The sequence below is a fragment of the Lonchura striata genome, chromosome 6 (assembly GCF_046129695.1).
Source record: "Lonchura striata isolate bLonStr1 chromosome 6, bLonStr1.mat, whole genome shotgun sequence".
NCBI lineage: Eukaryota > Metazoa > Chordata > Aves > Passeriformes > Estrildidae > Lonchura > Lonchura striata.
This window is the reverse complement of record NC_134608.1, coordinates 59,768,630-59,790,912: the sequence shown is the minus strand read 5'-3', so window position 1 is coordinate 59,790,912 and position 22,283 is coordinate 59,768,630. Positions and strand designations below refer to the sequence as shown.

The following is a 22,283-nucleotide window of genomic DNA, read 5'->3' as shown; positions in this document are numbered from 1 at the left end:
GCAGCAGAGATGAATACAAGGCCTATTACCTATCCTTCTTGGTTCTGGGCATTCCTGGGCTTCATCCCAGCCTCTGTCCCAGCCAGTATTTTGGCAACAGGAGATATATGCTCTACTTTGTATGGCAGTGCTTCTTCTGTTTACACTTGGTTCTCTTTTTCAGACAGAAAAGAAATTGTAACTCTGAAGATTATGCTCTAAATCTCCTCTTGGGCCATAGTTCAATTTTATTTGTTACTGCCAGGGTAGCCAATTTTGGGATGCATAATGTGTAGGATGTTGGAATATTATGACATAATTTAATCTTCTATTTTTAAAGCTTTGGAGTACCCAAACCTTGATGTCTCGGAATCAACTAGGGACTACTGGGTGATAACAGGTACTTTCTAATGTCCTTCCCTCCTCCAGGCATTCCAGGTAATAATTTTTAGTGCTCATTTATATGAACACAGCAGTGCAGTAATTTTACCCAGAAATAAATGGCTGCTCACTGAACCTGCCTTGAGCTGGGCAAATGCATTTACAGTCACTCTGTGGCATAAGTGATAGATCGCCTGGAACAGTGACATCTCCAGCAACCAACACCCACTTCAGAATTTATAGCACTTTGGCTGAAACAATTCTGAGAGCAGCATTATCTTCTGAGAATTTTGAGGCACAAATAGACCATTTATTTATTTATTTATTTATTTATTTATTTATACCCTGGGACATGGATTTAAATCTGAAATCAAAAGAGACACGTATACGTAACCCAGAAACAAAGGTGAAGCTGTCACACCAAGGAACTTTATGATTTGCTGACTATCTGGGCACAGGGATTTTTGCATCTTTCACTAGAAGCTCTTAGGCTTCAAAACACTTCTTTTATCAAGCCATTTCACAGGTGTCACATTCTCATGCACAATCATTTTGACTTCACAAATGATAACTGGGCAAGAAAGAGACCTTTTCCCTCAGACATTTTTGAGTGATACCAAAGCCTTTCTAGTTGATGTGTCTGTACCTGGAATTCTTTAATGCTCAGGAGAGCAAGAGGAAAGGGCTCTGACATGAAATAGACTTGGGTATCAGTTCCATCTTTTCATAAATTTGAAATAAAACATAAGTTTACGCAGAGACAATGATCCTCTGAAGGGAGTGGTGCAGCTTCTCCCAGTATGGATCCTGTGAACCTGATACTCCATTTCTTGCCTCTGGGCACTTGCTATGATGGATTATTATTGACATTACAAGGGAAACTATTTTCAAAAAGATCCTGGTGGTCCCAGAAGGCTTTTTTGAAATAATACTGAAAAAACCATACATATGTATGAATTGAATCAGCATGTCATATCACTTTTCTTGAACTTTAGAATTCAGTGTCTTTTAAATCTTGCATTGATTTATACTTCAGATGCCTTCATTTATACTTCAGAAATGTTTATTCAGGTTTCAGTGCTCTCAAACAGGTTATTTTGTTTGAGACTGTACAAAATCCAAACTTCAGAGTTCAAATCCTCAGGATAGAAACTGGTTAATAGGAGCATCTGGCAGTAAGCATAAACCCAGCAGCTCTCAAATAGGTTTGAACCTAATTTTTACATTGAAGATCATAGAATAGATGCTCCTCTGAGCCATTTTAGTAAGCTGAAGGTCTAGAAATGGTATTTCGAGATTTTTACTCTGTGAAGCATCATTGATATTATCTGAGATGAGCAGTGTAGGGACTAAAACAGAAGTATGTTATATCCCCACAGGGAATTACTAAGAGGGGATAACAGTGCCCAGGTCTTTAATTTCTAGACTAGTCTGCACCTCCCTGTCCCAAACTGTCCCACAGACCACGTGTTACTTGACCTGCCGGTGCATGAAGTGCTGATCTTTGTTTCTCCTCTGTTCCCACAGTCATCCAGGGGGTTGATATTGCTTTGCTGGGGCTGAACAACCAGAGCTTTGCCAGGCTGATGGAGCAGCGCTTGGCCCCGCTGTTCATGATGTCCCACCAGCAGGGACGGCGGTTCCGGCGCGCCACCACCGTGGGCAGCTACACTGTGCAGGTGCTCAGTGTGTTCCAAGAATGCTTTGCCTGCACGTGTCCTGCTTCAGTTCCTGTAAAAGACATGTCTAGCTGAATTTCTAGGCTGAAATTTCCTGTATTTCCCATGGGTATCAAAGCAGTGAGGGTGGAATGCCTGGCACCGCTGAGCGTGCCTTTTTCTGCAGCCAGTCATGTTGGCATGCCTGTCATCCTCCAGAAATCATCATTAGCTAATCAGTGTTCATAAATATTTTCTCTCTGGTTGCTATGAGGATTGGTACAAAATACATATTTTAGTGTATTCAGCATAATGAAGAGTTCCAAGTTTTTTCTTCTTGATAAAAGTTTCCTAGGTAATTCAAAGCTAGAAATTATTTTTTTCTCTTTTTGCAAAAAAAATATAAGAAGCAGCTTTTATTTATATAGGGTTAGTCATCAAATCATGTGGCCCCAGATCATATTATGAAGTAGAGACTTGAGACCTGAGTAATTTATTAATCATCTTTCTCTTATTTACAGCATTTTTCATTCAGTATTTTGAACTGATCATATTTTGTTTTCTCACCAATTAAGGCAAATGATGCTTTGGGCAATTAAAAGATTTCTTCTTCAATCTTCAAAAATGAGTTCTTTTAAAAAAAAATTAATTTAATTGTTTTTCAAGATTTGTTTGTTGTAAGGTATAAACCCAAGTAATTGCATTTCCCATTTGCCCACGCAATTCTTTGTATTGTTCCACTGAAAGAATTGAAAAGAAGGAACACCTTTTACTTGCCAGAAGTCTGAACCTTTGTAAAATTTTAGTCCATAACATAATGGAGAAGAATCACAAAACTCCTTTTTCTTCTCATCATTAGAAATGTTTGACGTTTTCTCCACTCTCAGGAAAGGAAAAATTCTGCCAGTGTTCTGCAGAATAAAATAGGAAAAGCATGATTCCTTTGTTATCAACCTGGGACAAAAAAATAATGAGTGTAGCAGGAAAATGTGAGGCTGTTTTTCAACCGCAATATGTCACTAAAGTAGAGTTTTCAGTATTAGAACAGATGATAAGAATTCCCCCTCTACAGAGGACTCTAATGTCCAAAAACATGATCCTTTCCTCTTTATTACATGCTTTTAGTATAGGGTTTTACCTCAGGATTATGTTTAAATTATTTTCAAGAAAAATTTTAGTCATTTCTCTGACTGACTGATTTAAAGCCTGGGCTCTGAAGAGGAGAAGCTCTGATTCTATGAGAATATTTGCATGGAGCTTATACTTGTACAGGTCCTGAAGGACACTGCCTCCAAATAGCTCCTGGCAAGTTTTGCAGTGGTATAACACAAACACAGTTTATTTCTCTTTCTCTCCTTGTTTATTTATTTATTTATTTTATTTCCCTTAAAGATGGTAAAAATTCAGCGTATTCCAGGACCCAAGGAGCCAGCTGAACTGACATATTACACTTTATACAACGGGAAGCCTTTGCTGGGCACAGCAGCTGCCAAAATTTTGAGCACAGTTGACTCCCAGAGGATGGCCTTGACCCTGGGCTATGTCATCCAAGTTCAAGCTGATCGTAAGAGTCCTTTCAAATATTCCATACTTAATCATTGTTTTATTCCATGAACTGAACACTATGGAAAGCCAGAATTAATTCTGATGCTGATAAAGCCATGACACCACAGGCTGATGATGACTGGGACAAAGTTGCCATTCATATCACTCGGCCAAAGAAAGTAAAATGTGGCTATTAAGATGTCCATTATTTTTGACTTGGTCAAAATAGTGTAGATTCTTTCTATCTCAAAGGGATTATTATTTTTTAATAAGAATTTTCACCAAGAAAATGACCTGGTTGTTAAAGATAGAGTTCAAACACAAATCAGAAAAGTGAGGTTGAAAAGAGCTACTTGTGCATATTGGCATTTTTCAGATTCAAGATATGATAGTATAATTCAGAATAATGTGGCCAAAATACTCATTATTGAAAAGTAAAGTGTTTCCAAATTTCTTTTTCAAGACCTTCATCAGTTACTGAGTGATTGTGAACATAGGTTTCTTTAAGTTTTTTTTTTAGATATTCCTATATACTTGGCCCATAGTCATAAACCTGTTGTGAAGCTTGGAGTGTTTTTTCCTGCAGTTAACATAATGTATAATTATGTGTCATGCAGTGTACAAATCCATGCCTTTTGCTAACTGGATTTCTCCACTTTGCCAAAGAGTTTCTTTAGAAGGAATCAAAATTATGCAGTGGACTTCTGCACTGGATCTCCTCGCTGGTGAAACAGCACATAAAATGGGAGTCCTTGGTGCAATTATATCTGCCTGGAGGAGTGGTGGTACTGAAATAATTATGTGAAATGGTGACAGGAAAAGAAGAGACCACTGTAATAAGTAACTTATATATAATCCATAAACATAGGATTGAGTAAGAAGACTGACATATGATGAGAATGCAGAAAATGCACCATTTACTGTATCTGATCCTTGATTTGATCGTGATCTGCTACTGACTTTAATTGAGCTGATCACGAGGATCTCCATTCCATAAATTTCAGCATTAAAATTCCAAGTATTTTTGTTTTTCCATGAGAGTATTTCTTTAATGTGTTTTTCCTAAAGAAGATACAGCAGTTTCCTAGCTCTTTGTGCGGTGATGTGATTTAAATTTATATGGCTGTTTAGGCAATTATGGAATCTACTGCTCATCATCTAACTTTGTATTTCCATGGTCTGATAAGGCAGCCTTATTCATCTGTAGATTTTCATACCAGCCAGGTATGCATAGAACACTGTAAAAATAGAATAGACAAAAACTGAAATTGTGACCTGAGGTACCTGAGATTCTGAAGGTAGAGTATTTGAAATGTAGGAAGTAATTCCATCTTTATACCTTATTATGGAAAAACCACAATTTTTTTACTTTTGGACACGGTTATTTGTAGTCTGTATTGCCACAGAAAATACTTTGTGTAGATTTCATTTTTGCTCATTATCATTTTTGTTCTAGCAGAATGAAAAGTTCTGCCCCAAAACACTGTAAGAAAAGACACATACCCTCAGGAGCTCATAGCTGGGTTAGATGAGACAGAGGAATAATAACACAAAAAAATGGATGTTCCTGTGTTATGAGCCAGAGACTGAGTTACAACAGAATGAAAGGCTTGTTTCAAATTCCACTGAAGTCTTACTGAGTTGAATAAACCATGGGTTGACTTTAGGTCACACTGGAGTCTGGTAACTGAATTAAAGATGTAAATTAGTACTCCTAAATGTCTATCCTATTAGCCATAAGGTCATAATCTCCTCTGCTTCCCTTAGAAGGAATAAATATAATTTTTCAACCATTGTTTGCTGCTTCCACATCAGCAGTCTATAATTAAAGTATCTGTTATTTGTTAAAATTCAAATTCCGTTTCCTTCCACACAGCCCTTACATCCCCAAACTAAATGTCAAAGTCAATAATTAAGAATTCTATGAGTCTGTTGAAAAGTGAACCTTGAAAGTCTCCAGCCTGGCCTTTTTGCAGTCTTGTGCTGAAGCTCTGAGCTTAAAGGTGCTGCTCCTCCATCACCCAACAAACTCCACCGGCTTTGCAGAAAGCTGCAAATCTGCAAAGAAAGCAGGCTCAGGCTCCAGCCAGGCTTTCGGCTGGAGAACTGCAAAGTTCCCAATGCCTGCTGCAGAACAAGCTGGTTTGCATTCACAGTCTGATCCTGGGAGATGCTGAGTGCCTCTGACAGCTCATAAGCTCAATGACATTTGAAGGCGCCGGTCCGCCAGGAAATGGGAACGGCTGCTTTGTGCTGGTGTTCTCACAATTGCCTGCCACACCAGCAACCAGTGCCACAGCAAAATAAACAGGGGGAAGTCTGCTAAATATTTCACTACAGCAAAGTTCAGCATTATAAAGAGGTTGTCTGTCTTTCCAAAAAGAAATGAAATTAAATGAGAGAACTGGGAATGTGTCACAGGAGTGTGAACAAGTTGAAGGTTCATACTCAGAGAGATTATTCTGATGAAATGGAGTCTAAGATGTTTTTGCATTGCTGCGTTTCTGAAATGTACCCTTTTCCTGGTGCCATCATTAATATATCTGCAAGCAGCTCTTTGCAACCTCATTATTTCTACTCCAGAAATTATAAATTCTTTTTGACCTTAACTATGATAAGTTATTTCTATAGCACAGGAGAAGCATCTTCTTATTGCCTTATTGGTATTGATAACAACTATTTGAGCTTGTTTCATTGTTTTTTAAAAGCTCTGCCAGTTTGCTCCTGTGGGGCCAGTCAGTCTTTGACACCATGTATAGACTCCATGTGTGTTCTTTTTAACATGCTATGTTACTTTGGTCTAAGCTGGGTTTGTGTTTGAAAAATAGTTAAGAATGCATTACTTGCACCTTTTATTTGTTTGTTTATTGTGTGAATGAACTTCTGAAGTGATATCTTATATGGTATCTATCTTGTCTTTGGAGTAGATGTCTGCTTTTGCATATAACCAGGTAATATAAAACTAAGAGAAGAGAGCCCAGGGATTGGTGAATTCCAGTGTTGCTGATTTTTCCCTTTTTTTCCCCTAGTAATGTAATACAAAAGGTGTCCCCCTGTATAGAAAGTTAGATCAACTACAGTGCTTTCATACCAATTTCTACATGGAGGCAATTGAAGGCTGGAAACAGCAGGAACCTTGCCCAGTGAAGCTTACCAATGCTGGTTTGCCTTTTTCTGCAGCTGTGGTGAAGAACCCCCCAAACAACCTGTGGATCATTGCAGCCGTGCTGGCTCCCATTGCAGTGGTCACCGTCATCATCATCATCATCACCGCGGTGCTGTGCAGGAAGAACAAGAACGACTTCAAACCAGACACCGTGATGAACCTGCCTCAGAGAGCCAAGGTCAGTGACCTAGCTCCAGAGCCAAAAGTCCATTTTCCTGCTGGGGCTGTGACTCTTGGGTAGATGCAGCTGAAGGGTGGTTGGGATGGAAAGGGTTGTTACTCACAGCTTGGATCAGCACATCTCCTGTAGGACCTCAAAACCCATGGCCTGAGCTGTTCCTGCCTGTTGAAGTTTGGTAGCAATTCAGACTTGGCCCTAACCAAAGTTCTCCTCCCAAACTGCTAATCCAGAATAGACATTCTTTGAATTTTTTTTCCTCCTACTATTTTTTTAGGTGTTTTGGATTTTCTAATTTATTTGTGTCTATTTCTGGTTGAGTTCAAGCAATTATATTTTTCATAAAGATATTAATCCATATCCATTCTTTTTTCCAAATCAAATGCAGTTCCAGTTTGATCCTCTGACAGAAAAATGTCACAGAATACTGTTTTATCTCCATAGTGAAAAAGCCTGCCCTCTCAATGCTGCTATTCAATGGTTCTTGATGAGGTCCACCCAAAGATAGGAGTTTTTAGCCTATGGGGCCTGTGTGTGAGTCAGACTGTTCCTTTGCCCTTTTAGATGGCTTTATTCTTCTCCACTGGTGTGGGATTGAGATGATGAATTTTTTTCTTTGGTTTCTTAATGCTACAGACAGCAGGATTATTGAGATTTCAGCTCTGTTGCTTCTGCTGAAAAATGTAGATTGGAAAAAGATTTGAAGGAAGGCATGAGGCATTTGACGGCTCATTTCTACTTATCTTAGGTTTGTTGCAGATGGGTGCAGCTGGTGCCAGTAGGAAACCAGACACTTGTATCAAAAATGATGTAGACAAGACATTTCCCTTTTGGTTCCAGTGTGCTCATCTATTTATCCACTATTATACATCCAGTGTTAAGACTAGATCTACAAAAGTGCAACACACAGTATCACAAACACAGACAGGAATTAATATCATTGCAGTACTATTTTATACCCCATTGAAGCCCCTGAAATGCAAATTATGCTTTATTAGGGGCTGTTCCCAATGCTATGCACCATTTGATTCTTTTTAAGTGTAATCTTGGTCCCAGCTAAAGGAAAAAAAAAAAAAAAAAAAAAAATTCTTGTTCATGTGAACTGCCCATCAATATGGGATGCTTACCAGCAGAAGAAAGTTGCTATGTAAAAAAAAAAACAAACAAATCCCAAACATCCTACTGCTAGTTGAAATTATAGCACAGGAGAAACTTGAAAGTATTTTTGTATTTTAATCCATTGTTTTCATTCCAAAAAGAAAGACAGAATTGGATTTTTACCGTTCCTGAGAAGTCAGATGTAATTGGGCTGTAAAGTACACATTCGGGTTAAAGCCTGTTCAGTCAGGTTACATTTGCATCAGCTTTCAATGCATCAGATGGGAGCTGGATCTGCAATTGCTGCAACAAAACAGTTGGTGCTGAGCTCCCAGCACCCACACCAGAGTCCTTTCAGGAGCTTCTCCTGCAGGTTTGCTCTCGTTGCAGCTGGAGTGCAGAAGGTCCCCTTCCAGTGTGCATTTCCCCTTTCTGGTTTATTTTGAGACTCCATAAAATTTAATTTAATTCATTATCTGAGAAGTGGTGCATTTCTAAATGAAAGCTAAATTGTTTTCCATCTACTTTCACAATGATGGTTCCATCAGAAAGGTTCTGCCTGCCCTAGTTTAGAGTTTATGCTGGTATGTGGACTGTGGAAGATAAATCTTGCAGTGGGACTGAGAACGGACTGGTTTGGGCATTCCTGATTTCAGCATCTTTAATTAAAATAAGGCTAAGAAACATATCTTGTGAAGATAATGAAAGAAGGTAATTTTGAAAAGAAGAGTTTTAGTTTGATTTTTAATGCCAGTGTTAAAAAGGCTAGTGGTAATTGCATGAACTGTTACTGCCACATTTCATACAGTTTGGGAGTACAAATCAGCACATACCCATGTCACATCTAAAATGAGTCTGCTGCGTTCCATGGCTGAGGAAAGTGCCCAAGATTGCTGATTAATGCTGACTCTGCTCGAAGTGGAGTCAGAGTGGAGCGATTTGTAGTTTTAGCAGCCGTTTTTGGGTTTTGCCTCTGTTCATCCGAGACTGGCTGTGGCACCAGCGGAGCACTTCTGTGGTACCTGGCGCACACGCGGCAGCCGGCGCGGGAGGAAGGAGGATGCGCTGCGGTGATGCCTGCGTGCCGGCATCCCAGGTGCGCGTTGGGCAGCCCGGCTCCAGGGACGGGCAGGGCAGGGCTGCAGGTGCTGCAGGTGCTGCAGGGGCTGCAGGGGCTGCAGGGGCTGCAGTCCTGCCGGAGGGAGGCTGCGGGTCCTGCCGGAGCGGAGCGCCGCATCCCCGTTCCCGCAGGGCAATGGCACATCCAGCGTGAAACCCCCGCGGGAGGCGGTGAGGGGATGGAGCACGGCAGCGGGGCTGCTGCCTGAGCCTGCCAGCTGAGGCGTGACTTCTGCGTTGTGGCAGGCTGAAGGGTAAATAAAGGAAGTTTGCAGAATGACCTCTGAGCTCTCTTGGGAATTGTGGTGCTGTTCCGTCTGAATTGCCTCAGCAGTCAGGGACATCTGGATGCAGCTGCAGGGAAAACGAAAATTGAAAAAGATAATTTTTTTCCCAATTTTCTCTCTAGCTGCAAGATGAAAGAAGTATAAATTCAAATTGGTGAAAATCTGATGGGATTTTATGATTTTATTTTAATGTTTTTATTTCGATGCTGTTTTTAAGTAACTGTTTTTGCTTTGAGGTTTTGGATTAATGTTAACTTTTGCCTCCCTTGCTTTCTAACTAACAGCATGCTTTTTAAAGTCTAGAATCTCATTATCTCATTTGTCCTCTCACCTGTGGTGGTGGTTTTTTTTTTTTTTTTTTTTTTTTTTTTTTTTTTTTTTAGATCATGCAAGAATAAGTTTGCAGGTAAAGTGAGATAAGACATGTAGTATAAGACCCACAGGCAAAAGCAGGTGCTGCAGGCCATGGGAAAATAAGCCTTATCAGTTTGATAAAGGGCACAGAGAATAAAAGTCAGTGATAGTATACCAATACTGGGTATATCAATAGAGGGGAGGGGCTGATCCCTTCCCTTCCCTTCCCTTCCCTTCCCTTCCCTTCCCTTCCCTTCCCTTCCCTTCCCTTCCCTTCCCTTCCCTTCCCTTCCCTTCCCTTCCCTTCCCTTCCCTTCCCTTCCCTTCCCTTCCCTTCCCTTCCCTTCCCTTCCCTTCCCTTCCCTTCCCTTCCCTTCCCTTCCCTCTTTTTTCTTTCTCTTCCTTCCTCCCTCCTTTCCTTCCCTTTTTTGACTTTAAAAAATATATCTTTAGTGTCTTTTTCACAATCATTAGAAAAAGAGTCCCAGAAACATTTGCCAGGCAGTGTAATCTCATGGTCTCTCTCTATCCATTTAATATTTCAAAGGCAATATTAGAATCTCAGTCCTTCAGTCTTTGTCAGTATTTTGGATGTATTGGACATCTACATTTGCAGTGCTTCAGCTGTGCCTGATCGTGATTTAGCCTTGCCAGTTCCCTCCAGGGGTGGCAGAACCATCTGCTCCTGTGGGCTTTTACAGAGCAGGGATCCAAGAACAAATTTTATTTAATGCAATATGTCTGCTGATGAGGATGACTTTCTCAGCTCTCCTTTTATTGCAGTTTGTTACTGGACATGGTGGTAAGTAGAACTCTGATTAAAACAATCTTTCATTTTCTTCCTGTGGTAGATCTGAGCTGGGACACTGCAGAATTCTTTAGTAATTCTCATGTCCTGCAGCTTCTGGTTTGGTTTGTTTTTTGTTTGAAGAGGGTTTTTTTGTTTGTTTGTTTTTAAAATAAGACATGAAGTTGAAACTTAAATTTGACTCTTCAAAGGGCATGGAGGGAGACATAACTGATTTAATCACCTCTCTTGTTACCTTTTCTCAGAATATCTAGGACTGTCTTAACTGACACTTAATATTTATAATGAGGTTGAAAACTAATATTTTAATTAACATTCTTACTGTGTAGGATGTTGTGCAGTATTTCTTCCTAACTGTCCTTCACACAGCTTCTGCTTCCCTTTCTTCATTTGCTGCTTCTGTAGCTATTTGATGGCTGTTTTGTGATACCCTGCTTGCCATGGAGGGGTGATGGTGAATTAGCATTTCTCTGATATATTGCCAATTCCATGGGGGTGATTTGTGGAGTTGTCTGCTCTCCCTTATCAGCATTAGCCTGCTCCTTAATGCACTGAAGCTTCTTATCAGAGGAATGCTGAAGTATGAAAACACATTAGGAACCATTAGCCTCAGTCCGAGCAGGAGTTTGAGAATGCCATGCAGGTCCACACAAAGAAAAAGCATTTTTTATGTTTTAAAAAGTGAAAAACAGCCCCATTCTTTTCAGACTGAGATCACCTGGGAAATGTATCAGAATTTAGATCTGCAGCTCAGATTTAGTAAGGGACACAACAAGAGAAAATGCTTTACAGAGCTTGTCCTTTTTCTGTTCCAACAGCAATTTTTTTTTTTCTCATGATGATTTTCTTTTGAAACTAAAATATTCAATGATGACATAACAGGAACCTGGACTAATCAGTCATGAACTAATTCCAAAGTATGTGTGAGGTTTAAAATCACCACTTTCTCAACTTTGAAGTGTTTTGTGGTCCTTTCTTAGCATTTTGTCAATAGTCTTTTTACTTCAGGAAGAGCAACCTTCCCACTCTTGTAAGTTAGTTTTACTTAGTGTAGCAAGAACACATTTTCCAGAGGTGGTCAGGAATTTCTTTGAGTGATTTATTTTCTTTTTGATTTTTTTTTTTTTTTCCCAGCGCGGGTTGGTTTGGGTTTTTTTTTTTTTTTTTTTTTTTTTCTTCCCCTTCTTTTTTTCTTCCAATTGAAAATGCAGTTTGGAATGTCAAGTTTTGTCTCAATGTTTTAACTTTTCCATTGAGAGAATCCACCTTTCCTTGGCTGCTTTGCTCAGAAGGCATGTGTTAATTCTGCTGGGCAAGAACTGCCTTGCTCCAAGGCTCTGATGAAATGCCACTTCCCAAGAGAAAAAACTGAAGTCAGTAATATCCTTACCAGTAGGCAACTGGCAAGCCAGTGGAAATCTAATTTCACTGATCTGAAAAAGATTATTTTCTGGAAAATGTTGCCCACGAAACTTTCTGATGTGTGCCTTTTTTACTTTGGCTTGACTGGGGATAAATTACTCCCACCCTCTTTGGAAACACAAGGGTTTTGTCAAAGAAGGTTTTCTGTAGGGTTTTATATTTTTTTTACTCCTAGGTTTTTCTTCCAAAACCTTGTTTTCCCACTATCTGTCAAAGTAATTTCTGGGGGTGTTACAGCAGGGTAAGAAAGGTTAGCCAAGATCAATTTTATACTAACTAGCCATGTTTAAAATGTGTGGAATGGAGATATCAGAAAATAGGTTTCCTGTTGGGCATTCACATTGTAATCTATGTATTTTTACCTGTCACTTATGTAATTAAAAAAGTTAAGGAGCAGTGAAAAATTCTACATTGAATTTGAAAATTTATATCAAATCTAATACACCCTGGAAATTTCTGTTATTTCTCCTGTTTTTTTTTTTTTTTGCAGCCAGTACAAGGCTTTGACTATGCCAAGCAACACTTGGGCCAGCAGGGAGCAGAGGATGAGGTTTTACCTGTGACTCAGGAGACTGTCATCCTTCCACTTCCAGTCAGAGATGCTCCTGCCTCCCAGGAGAGAGAAACTACCCAGGATGGGAGCACCATCAAAACTGCCAAATCCAATGAAACCAGGAAAAGGTATGGGCTAGCAGCTGGTGCCTTTCCACAGAGAAAGTGCCCAGTTATGTGTGTTAGAGGACTGTAATATGGATAAATCAGCCGACAGAGGTACTGGTAGTTTCTGAGATGGGTTTGTGAGAGAATGTGGAAGAGAAGAACAGGATATTAGCAGTTCTGCCCATCATTTATCAGGCCAAACATCATTCAGGGAGAAGCAAATGGCTGAACCACTCAGAGAAGTAAAGCAGCCCACAGTGCAACCCTTCCTTTCAGCAGCTCCTCACTAAATGAAGCCAATTAAATTGATGTAGGTTGTTTTTCAACCTTTTAAGTGCTTGGTCTTGCAACCTTCCCATTAACATCTTTGGAAGAGTGTGAGTGCTTGTTTGTTTTTTTAGAGAAAAAGGTGTGATTTGCAATCAATTCTCAATGAAGCGTATGACTTCCCAACTTCTGGGTTAAGAAGTTGTGTAGTTGAGCTCAGAGGGTTTAATAGATATGTGCTGTTGGTTGCTCTAAGGTTTGGCACCGGGCTCTGTGTGTGGCAGGTGGCTCCTCTCCGTGATGTATCCTTGGCATAACACTGGTGCTGGGTGTGTGAGGCTGCTGCAAAATATGAGACAAAACCAAGTGAAGTCTTATGAGGAGGTGAAGTGGCTTTTTATGCATGCGTTGGTGCTGCACAAGAGATGAGCCCAAATTAAACATGGGAGCTGTAGCATGGGCACTGGTAATTTTAATTTCTCAAGGAAACAAAAGACAGGTCCTCAGCCACTGTAAATTGCTGTCACTCCACTGGCAGCCGCTGCCACTCCAGAACTGGACCCAATGCCTTCAATAGCAGAAGAGGAAACCCTAAACACCCACTAAATTATGGAAGATCAAAGCATTTACTGCAGGACAAAACTTCAGAAGTGTAAGAATAGACTAGATAATGTCTAGGGTAAAGAGTCCCAGGTTTGCACTCTCTTCATATGAAGTCTCTAGGCGTGTAGGATCATGGATTCAAGATCCCTAGGAAGCTATATGGCTCCTCTTCTCTGCTGTAGGGTCCAACACCCCCCTATCTCAACTTTATGTACCTTATTTTAAAGTCTTCCACTGGTGGGATGATCACAACCTCCTCCAGCAATCTGTTCTCTCCTGCCTTTCTTGTTAGGAAGTTTTACCTCATGTCTGCCCTCAACCATCAACAGAATAGCTGAATATTCCTTGTCTTGCTCCTTGCAGGCAAGGAGAGCAGATTATTCCTTTTTCCCAGCTGTTTTGCATGCTTTGAGGCTAGTTTTTTCTTGACCCCCTCTCCTTGGTATTGAATGAGAGTGGAGCTGAGGATGGATACTGAAGGGAAGAGAGGAAAACAAACCTGTTAGGTAAACGTCCTGAAAAGAGGTAGCTGTTGTTGTGTAGCTCACAGGCATTGCATGGGTCTGGCCTCTTAAAGGGATTTGATAACATACAAGAAAAGCAGCTGATTAATGCAGAGAAATTCTAGAGAAGACCAAGCCTTCCTAGCTGAGTCACCTCATCTTGTCCAATATTTCCCCCTTTGCAATAATGGGAAAACTTGGAATACTCAGCACAGTGTTGCCACACACTGTGACAGGAACATGCTGGAAGGGGAGGGTGTCAGCCAGCATGGTGTGGGGCTGGAGGACAGCAGGGCTGGGTAGACATCCCCAGTGGTCATCAGCTGAGGTTTTCCCTGCAGAAAAACAGACAGAAGGATCCCTGAGCTTGTGCCTGGTTTGTCATGCTCCTTTGGCTGTGCAGTAAATCCTGGAATGTGGGAAGAGCTGTCTGCAGGGCATACCAGTAGAGAAGAGCAAGCCAGCTGCAACTGGATATAAAGTGTTATCCTGCCATTTAATGCCAGGCAGGTGTTCAGGCTACAAGTGGTTGAAATGAGAGGGTTAGGTCCTACAGTCCAGTGAACCTGTCCCTTCCAAAGTCTTCCATCCTTAGAAGAAATGACAACTGGAAGATGACCATGACACCTGCAGCAGCTGCTGGTGCTGGGCAGGTCAAGTCTTTGCAGGAATTATTCTTTAAAACGTTTTGAAGCCTCTCCAAAGCCATGTGTAAATACACATAAAGAATGTAAACCAGCCCTGTTAATTAATCCTCTAACCAAAGTGATTAAACACTTCACTCAGTCCTTGGAGTGAGTGCGGAATTCTCCCACTGATTCTGCACCATTTTAAACAAATGCTGATAAGCAAACTTGATCTAGGAAAGTTATTCCCATTATAAAATGTGCTGAACCTTGGTACCCTTCTAAGCAAATAACTAAGTTAGTTTTCCCTCCTTCAGGGTGATTACTTGAGTAAGTAAGAACATGGGGAAATTCAGTATTTTTGATTTTCAGGAGCTGTGTCTGGGAATGGAATTTAATGGTTGCTGAAGATGAAGAAATATTTCTTGCCCTTTATGTATTTGCTCTTTCATTCAGGGTACTTTACAGCCTAGAAAGGTCAATTCAAACCAGACAGCCATGAAGTGGCTGATAATTGATTAGAGTATCTTTGCTATCACCACTGAAAGAAACTTCTCAGTTAATAATATGATGGCCACTTAAAAAGGATAAATACTTGGATTAGTGTCACCACAGAAATGGTTGTGCAAGCTATCCATACTCACTTCTTTTCTGTGTTCCCAAGTCGAGCAGATTTTCTTCTGATGTTGGTCTGTCCCTGGAAGGATTTTTTTTGCTGGGCTGGGATTATCCATTTAGCAGTGACAGACAGGTTTATAGGGAGGAATCCTGCTTCTCAAGAATACTTATTTTCAATAGAATTTCACAAGGAAACCCTCAGGCTGAACTGAGTGGGGTTGCATGCTGAGTTTTCCTGGAGCCCTTTAGCTGGGAAGAGCTTGTCTCAAATTATACATATTTCCACTTTGGCTATCTTCAAAAGGGAATCCCCGAGAATTGCTTTTCTCATATTTGTCCATTGCTGTTCTGACCACAGTAAATACTTTCTACTTACACCAGGCAGGGTGGTGAGGCCTGGAGGTAAATGAATGTTTCAAGCTGATGATACAGTATTGGCAATGATTTACAGGATGGTTTTGACAGTTGTTTTGTTTTAGTACCATTTTCTGGTTATAAAACCATTGTGACAGCAATAGAATCTGATTTGATTCTTTTTCTCTGTAAATGGAAGCCTCTGTGCCTAGGCCCATTTGTTTTCTCTAATGTAACCTCTTTACATCACCCTGTCACTGCCCATGACAACTCAGTGGTAGATTGCAGATAGATTTGTGAATAACTGCACAGGTCCTGTGGAGAGTTTCATTCCCTTTGTGGCAGTTTCACACGTAAAAAAAAATAAAAAATGACTGTGTCTGGATGCGGACTAGCACCAAATGTACCATTATCTACTGTGGCCTGCTTTTGCCAACTTGTGCATTAGGATTTGAGTAACTTGTCCATCCCAAAAAGCAGAGGAGCTGTGGTGGGAGCTCGTTACCAGCGCAGCCCAGAGCACGCTGCTCGTTTCTGTCCCTGCTGCTCACTGGGACTGAATGCACAGTGGTCCTGCCCTGCCCTCCGTGCTCACCCTGTGCAGGGACCAGTTTCAGGACAGGGATGTGCAATGGCTGATTGAAACAAGCATTTTCTTATCTTGGGGTTTCAGCCAGTGAGGGTGCTGGTTCAGCCAGGGTATGTGCCAAAAGGAGAAATTTCTTATGTTTTGTGTGCATATGTGCAAAGTGAGTGAGCGTATCTTGCATTGTGGCTGACAACAGTTGACTGTAAATTCAGGCTGAATAATAAAGGAATCGATTTAGCCATGCATCCTAAAACAAAGGTCTACTTTATTTTCTCTGGGTTAATGACCCTGAATTGACAACGGGACTTTTTGTCCTCGGTGGTGGCGCTTTTGTCATTGTGGGGCTTATGCATGAGGAGCAGTTGCATTCCAAGCCACCGAGATGCCCATCAGCCCTGAACTAATTGGGAAAGTCGTGTTCACCTCCCATCTCTCTGCTCCTACCTTTAGAGCCTCGCAGCGTGCTGTTTCTATCCTGTCTCCTTTTGGTACCAAATCAGACTTGAAAACTCGGTGACGCAAAGCGCGCGGATGAAATAACCTTGAACCGGGGTTGAGGAGGAAGAACTCACGTCCTGCCTTGTTGCTATGGTTACTTGCAGCCGCTCCCCGAGCCAGGCCGGCTCCATCCTCAGCAATGGCTCGGGAAAGCCCAGCTCCGGCCGCAGCTCCCTGCAGAAAGTGATGGCACCGCAGAAAGCGGCCAAAGACGAGGGCAGGAAAAGGAATGGTGAGAAGGGTTCGTTGTGGTCACTCCCGCTGCCTCACCCACGCAGGCACCAGCTAAACCAACTTCTGGTACCTCAGCAGCCCCTGGGCATTTTGTGTGTGGCTCATTTGTTGGGTTTTCTCCTTCCCCTTTACTGCTTTAACTGTTTCACCAGATCCCATGAAACATCTTGGGTGTGGGCCTTTGCAGGTTTTCTTGGTTTTTTGTTTTTTCTCCTTTTTTCTTGGAATACCAGTAAACTAAGAAGACATGCTGCTTCCCCGTAGGGTTTACGCTTTTTTTTTTGTTTTGTAGTTCCCTAAGATATTAATTTTCTCTGCTGCTGCTAAGCTGGCTGAGATCTGATGAAGATGAATTAATTAGATAAAAATTAATTTGCGAAAGTGTGAAGCACCCAGTGCTTAGTCTTTCCTCGCATCCTTGGCACACCTGTTTGTCATTAACACTTACTGTCAGCTTTTTCTGATGCACCTGGGATATCACACTGGATGTTTTTTACAAGACCTTAGTTGATAGTGGTGACCTTGTGACTCCAGGTGGATCAGTGATGATCCATGATGGATGAGAGAAGTACCCAATCACATTTCTTCCTTGTTTTTCTTCTCTTCGCTTATTTGTCCTAAGATATAGCTTTGTTCCCATAGCTATGTTTTCCTTATGAATATAAAACTGGCTAACAGGTTCTCAGTTTCAAAGAGTCAAAGAGTTAATTATTTTGTCATTATATGAAATGTAGCTCATTTTACAAGACAACAACATTTGTGTTTTCTACAGTTAAAAGCTGTAATTTATTATGGTTTTTTTCTTACCCACCTAGGAAAGCCAATATTCAAACCAATGCTAAGTGCTGTTTACATGGGTAGACAAAATATTTTAGTGAAGGTATTTTGTGTTTCGTTAGGTTTTAAGTCTTCAAAGAAAATTAGTAAATCCCAGTTTTCTTTTCTTTTTTTTTTTTTTTTTTTTTTTTAAGAATTGACTAACACCTAACATCCTTTCTTCTGATCTGGGCTGTAGTGCATTTCTAGAACATACACATGCTACCTAAATAAACCTCTGAATGTAATGGAAGGAAATAGTGACCTTTCATTTTAAATCTTAATTTCATGATAATTTACGAGGAACCTGTGCATGGGACACTTCATCTGCAGAGCCCTCCTGGCAGAGACTTCAGCTCCTTCTGATAGAACTCTCTTCACTCAACTGCCATGGCACTAAAAAGGGTCGCCTGGTCATCTGGCAGAGATATGAAAGGGAATAAGTACCTTTCTCCCTGGTAAAGAGTGGGGAACTTTTTAGCTGTAGTCATATCTTTTAATGTATGTTTAGGAGAGTTTCCTCAAACAACCCTTTCAGAACAGCTTCTGAGAAGGAGGACGTGGTCATGGCAGATGAAATGACCTCCCCTTGTCAGAATTAATGGAGTTGAGTTTGGAGTTGTGTGATCCCAAATGCCTATTGAAATTGAAATTAAAATCCAAAACCTCAAGGCACCCATTACTTCTCATCACAGGGCCTGCACTTTGTTCCCCTGTGCTGTGATTACAAACACCGTTGTCACCTCTGACAGTTTGTGCTTTTCTGCAGGGTTTTACCTTTACCCAGAGTGTTTAGCATCCACAGAAGGTGGTGTCTGTTCTTCCTTCCAGTTCCAGAAGGAAGCTGCTTTCCTCCCAGTTGTTTTCCTGAGCCTGCTCCAGCTGCCCAGCCTGGCTGGTGGCTCGTGCAGGCACTTTGGCAAAAGCAGCAGCAGATTTTCTTCTCTGAGAAGCAGCATCTTCAAACTGGAATGAATCCCTTGATGGTCACATGTTGGATTTGGGGACTCCAAGTCAGAATGGCTCATTAGTTGCCATAGTTACAGACCAATTTTAGATTCTATTTCTTGCTGACATTTAGTTACAGGGAGGAATGACAGCACTGGATGTTACCTCAGTATTTAAATTCTGTATGGCTTATATCAAAATTGACTCCACATGGAGTGTGTCAGGGCTGTGTGTGAACAATGTGAAACCAGCACAGACTGACAGGCTTGGCTTCAGGACTTGATGCTTTGGAGGATCAGAACTCTTCACCTAAGCATTATTTCTACAGAAAACACAAAATATCTCCTTGAATCAAACACTGATAAGATTTTGTAAGATAATGGCATGTTTTTCCTTGAATAACACTTATTAGTATATTAATAGGAAGTTTTCTTTCTAGAAGTTGATGAGTTTTACATTGATTTGCTTTAGGCACTTAAAAAAACCCAAACATTTTTTAAAAAGTGCCCAGTTATGTATGTTAGAGGACTGTAATACAGATGAATCAGCCAACAGAGGTACTGGTAGTTTCTGAGATGGGTTTGTGAGAATGTGGAAGAGAAGAACAGGATATTAGCAGTTCTGCCCATCATTTATCAGGCCAAACATCATTCAGGGAGAAGCAAATGGCTGAACCACTCAGAGAAGTAAAGCAGCCCACAGTGCAACCCTTTCTTTCAGCAGCTCCTCACTAAATGAAGCCAATTAAATTGATGTAGGTTGTTTTTCAACCTTTTAAGTGCTTGGTCTTGCAACCTTCCCATTAACATCTTTGGAAGAGTGTGAGTGCTTGTTTGTTTTTTTTAGAGAAAAAGGTGTGATTTGCAATCAATTCTCAATGAAGCGTATGACTTCCCAACTTCTGGGTTAAGAAGTTGTGTAGTTGAGCTCAGGTTTATACTTAAACCTCATCACCACAAGTGGTGATTTACAAGCAACATTCCCCAAGAGTCAAACTTCTTTGTGTAAGAAACCTTCTCCAGCTGGACCAATTTCTCATTTTCCAATCATTTGTACAACATCTTTGAAAACAGATGTAACTTTTCAGGAGTCATTCAGTCAAGGGCCTCACTCCTTTTTAAAATACCAGTCTTGAGGACTATAATTTCTTTTGTCCAGGCAAGAGCTGTCTACAGGAGCAAAGAGCATGGGAAAAATCTTGTCTGTATTATTGGTATAGCTAAAATCAAAGGGATTTTTGGATGTAACTCAGCCAGGCTATGATACATTGCCTCCTTTATTCTACAGAAGCGTGGGCCACTAGTTTTCACTCTGTCTGATGTGGCAGCTCAGCATCAGAGCCTGTTTTTCTGAATTTCTGAGCAGTTGTCTGTGGGGACTCAAAATAAAGTGAAATATGGCAACAGCAACGTTGTCTTGTAGCAGCTTGGACGTAGAGTTAGCTGGGGGAGCTGGTGGATCCCAGCAAACATCCAGCACCCTTCCTCTGCCTTTTTGTGCTGGGTGAAGTACAAGTCAGAATGGAAAGGGCTGCTTCCAGAGGGTCACAGCCAACTGGGGCAGATCTCTGTCCAGTCAGAGAGGAGCCCTGACAACTGTGCAGATTTGGACATGATGCATGTGTCTTTGAAAGGCTGAGAAATCAGAGTGCTGGGAAGAATTTATGGTGTAGAAAAAGAAGCCTACTCTTTTAATCATCCTGAAGCATTACTTTAATTTGCCCCCAAAAGGTTGTTAATTGGGGATTTAATCTGATTCTTCACCACCTCACAGCAAACTCCTAGGCATTTTGGAGTAATTTGCTACGTTTAACCAGAGGGGGGTAAAAATACCAAAGAATAAACAAAATCCACCTGTTCAGCTGAAATCCTGTGCATTAGCACCAGTTGCTATTGAACTCCACAGATGCTTTACACATTGATTCCCTTTTCTCCCAAGATTTCAGCTTATGTGACACAGACTAATTCTTCTCATTACTGTTTCCATTTCTTCCATTACCCTTGTTTTTGTTGTTTATTTGCTTTAAATAGTGAGAGCAATGTGACCCTGCTAGCATCCTGCTGGTGATTATTTTCTTCAGACTTACTCAACATAATTTCTTTTTTTTTTTTGACTCTTTTTGGTTGCTGTTCTCATGGCAAGAAAATACTGCATGCTGTGTTGCTAAGGTGCCTGTTGCAGCAGATCTCCGAGGGATCTGGGATCTGCAGGTGGTCACACAGTTAAATATTTCTTCATTCACATTTGCCTTCCCCTCTGGATGACTTTGGCTCTGCCACTAATGGAGTCTGACAGGAATTTTCTTCCAAGCAGCAGTGTAAAGAGCATGTAGATGTTCATGCCATCAGACCCAGTGGCAGTCTGGATGGCTGGGATTTTTCACTAATATGTCAGCACTGAAGAAGACAAATGTACAGTTTTATTGTGCAACTCGAAAACTATTTTTGCAAAGGTTTTTAAAACTCCTAGGGTACCATTTTGTTAAAGAAGCTTCTGTTGTAGGCTCTCACGTCTTCCCTGTCTTTGTGTGCTCAACATCCTTGTCAGTTAAATAATTTTGTTTTAATTAGTGAACGCACCTACTTATTACAGAAGCGTCAGGTAAGAAAAAGGGCTGCTGGATTCACTGGAAACATTATGAAATGTGTGGTCTCTTTCTGAAAGGCTTTGGTATTTAGAAAGATGAGGCAGATGTGGCTGGAGAAGAAATAACCACAGAGAGAGATTCTTGTTCCTGCTGATAAGAACAGGAAACCTTCACAGAAAGGGAACCAAACAAGCAGCTAAGGGACAAATACTCACCCTGTGTACACAGTTTCATTGGAAATCTGAAAATACCACTGTGGAGATCTCAAATGACCTGCTCAGCTGGCTGCTGCTTCAGGATGCCAGGCAAAGCCAGGACTGCAACACTGCAGGCACATCACCATGCATTTAGCAGACTTCACACCCAAGGAAATACTGTCCAGAAGGAATCGTGAGCTGCTCCCATTAGTCTGTAAGCTGTCTGCTTCTGAAAATACAACATTTGTGCTGTTTGTGAGAGGTTTAGCATTGCACTGTCTCAGAGTAGGTGTAATTCTGGAAGGGTGTGTGTGTACACAGGTGTGTTTTTTGTTACACTGCAATATCTTACAGAGAGCTACTTCTGTCCTGGATAGGTTCAGATACTAATGTTGGGAAAATTGTATTTTATTTATAGGCCTATAAAATCCTTCAGAAACAGATAGGTTTTTTATTGCTCAAAGCTCCTGTTTGTAGCTTTGTGGAGAGAGTCATCTGACTGATGGAATGACTTGAATGATATAGAAAAACATCTATTTGTTTTTTCTTTATATAGATATTTTCTCTATAATGAAAATTAGTTCCCCATTATTAAATCATATTCAGGAGTCAGATTTCTGTTTGAAATACTGATACCTGGGCTTTTTCCTAAGGAACTTTTTTAGATAGGTGGCACTGCTTACTCTTTGTCAAACTGCAGGAATTTTCTGTATGTATGGTTACAATGTTTGCCTTCTCTTCATCTAAAATAAACTTTCAAAAATACTTCATTGAGTGATGTATGAAAA

General features: G+C 40.8%; 1 protein-coding gene across 3 annotated transcripts in view; it reads left to right on the top strand.

Annotated features, from left to right (window-relative positions):
• Positions 1 to 22,283, top strand: part of KIAA1549L (KIAA1549 like) — a 134,526-nt gene that overhangs the window by 73,290 nt on the left and 38,953 nt on the right. For all 3 annotated transcript variants that reach the window (XM_031505078.2, XM_031505077.2, XM_031505076.2), the window contains exons 9-14: positions 320 to 379; positions 1,888 to 2,039; positions 3,411 to 3,582; positions 6,744 to 6,907; positions 12,486 to 12,676; positions 16,818 to 16,945. In XM_031505078.2, coding sequence (XP_031360938.2) covers positions 320 to 379; positions 1,888 to 2,039; positions 3,411 to 3,582; positions 6,744 to 6,907; positions 12,486 to 12,676; positions 16,818 to 16,945 — 867 coding nt within the window. The remainder of the gene's footprint in view (positions 1 to 319; positions 380 to 1,887; positions 2,040 to 3,410; positions 3,583 to 6,743; positions 6,908 to 12,485; positions 12,677 to 16,817; positions 16,946 to 22,283) is intronic.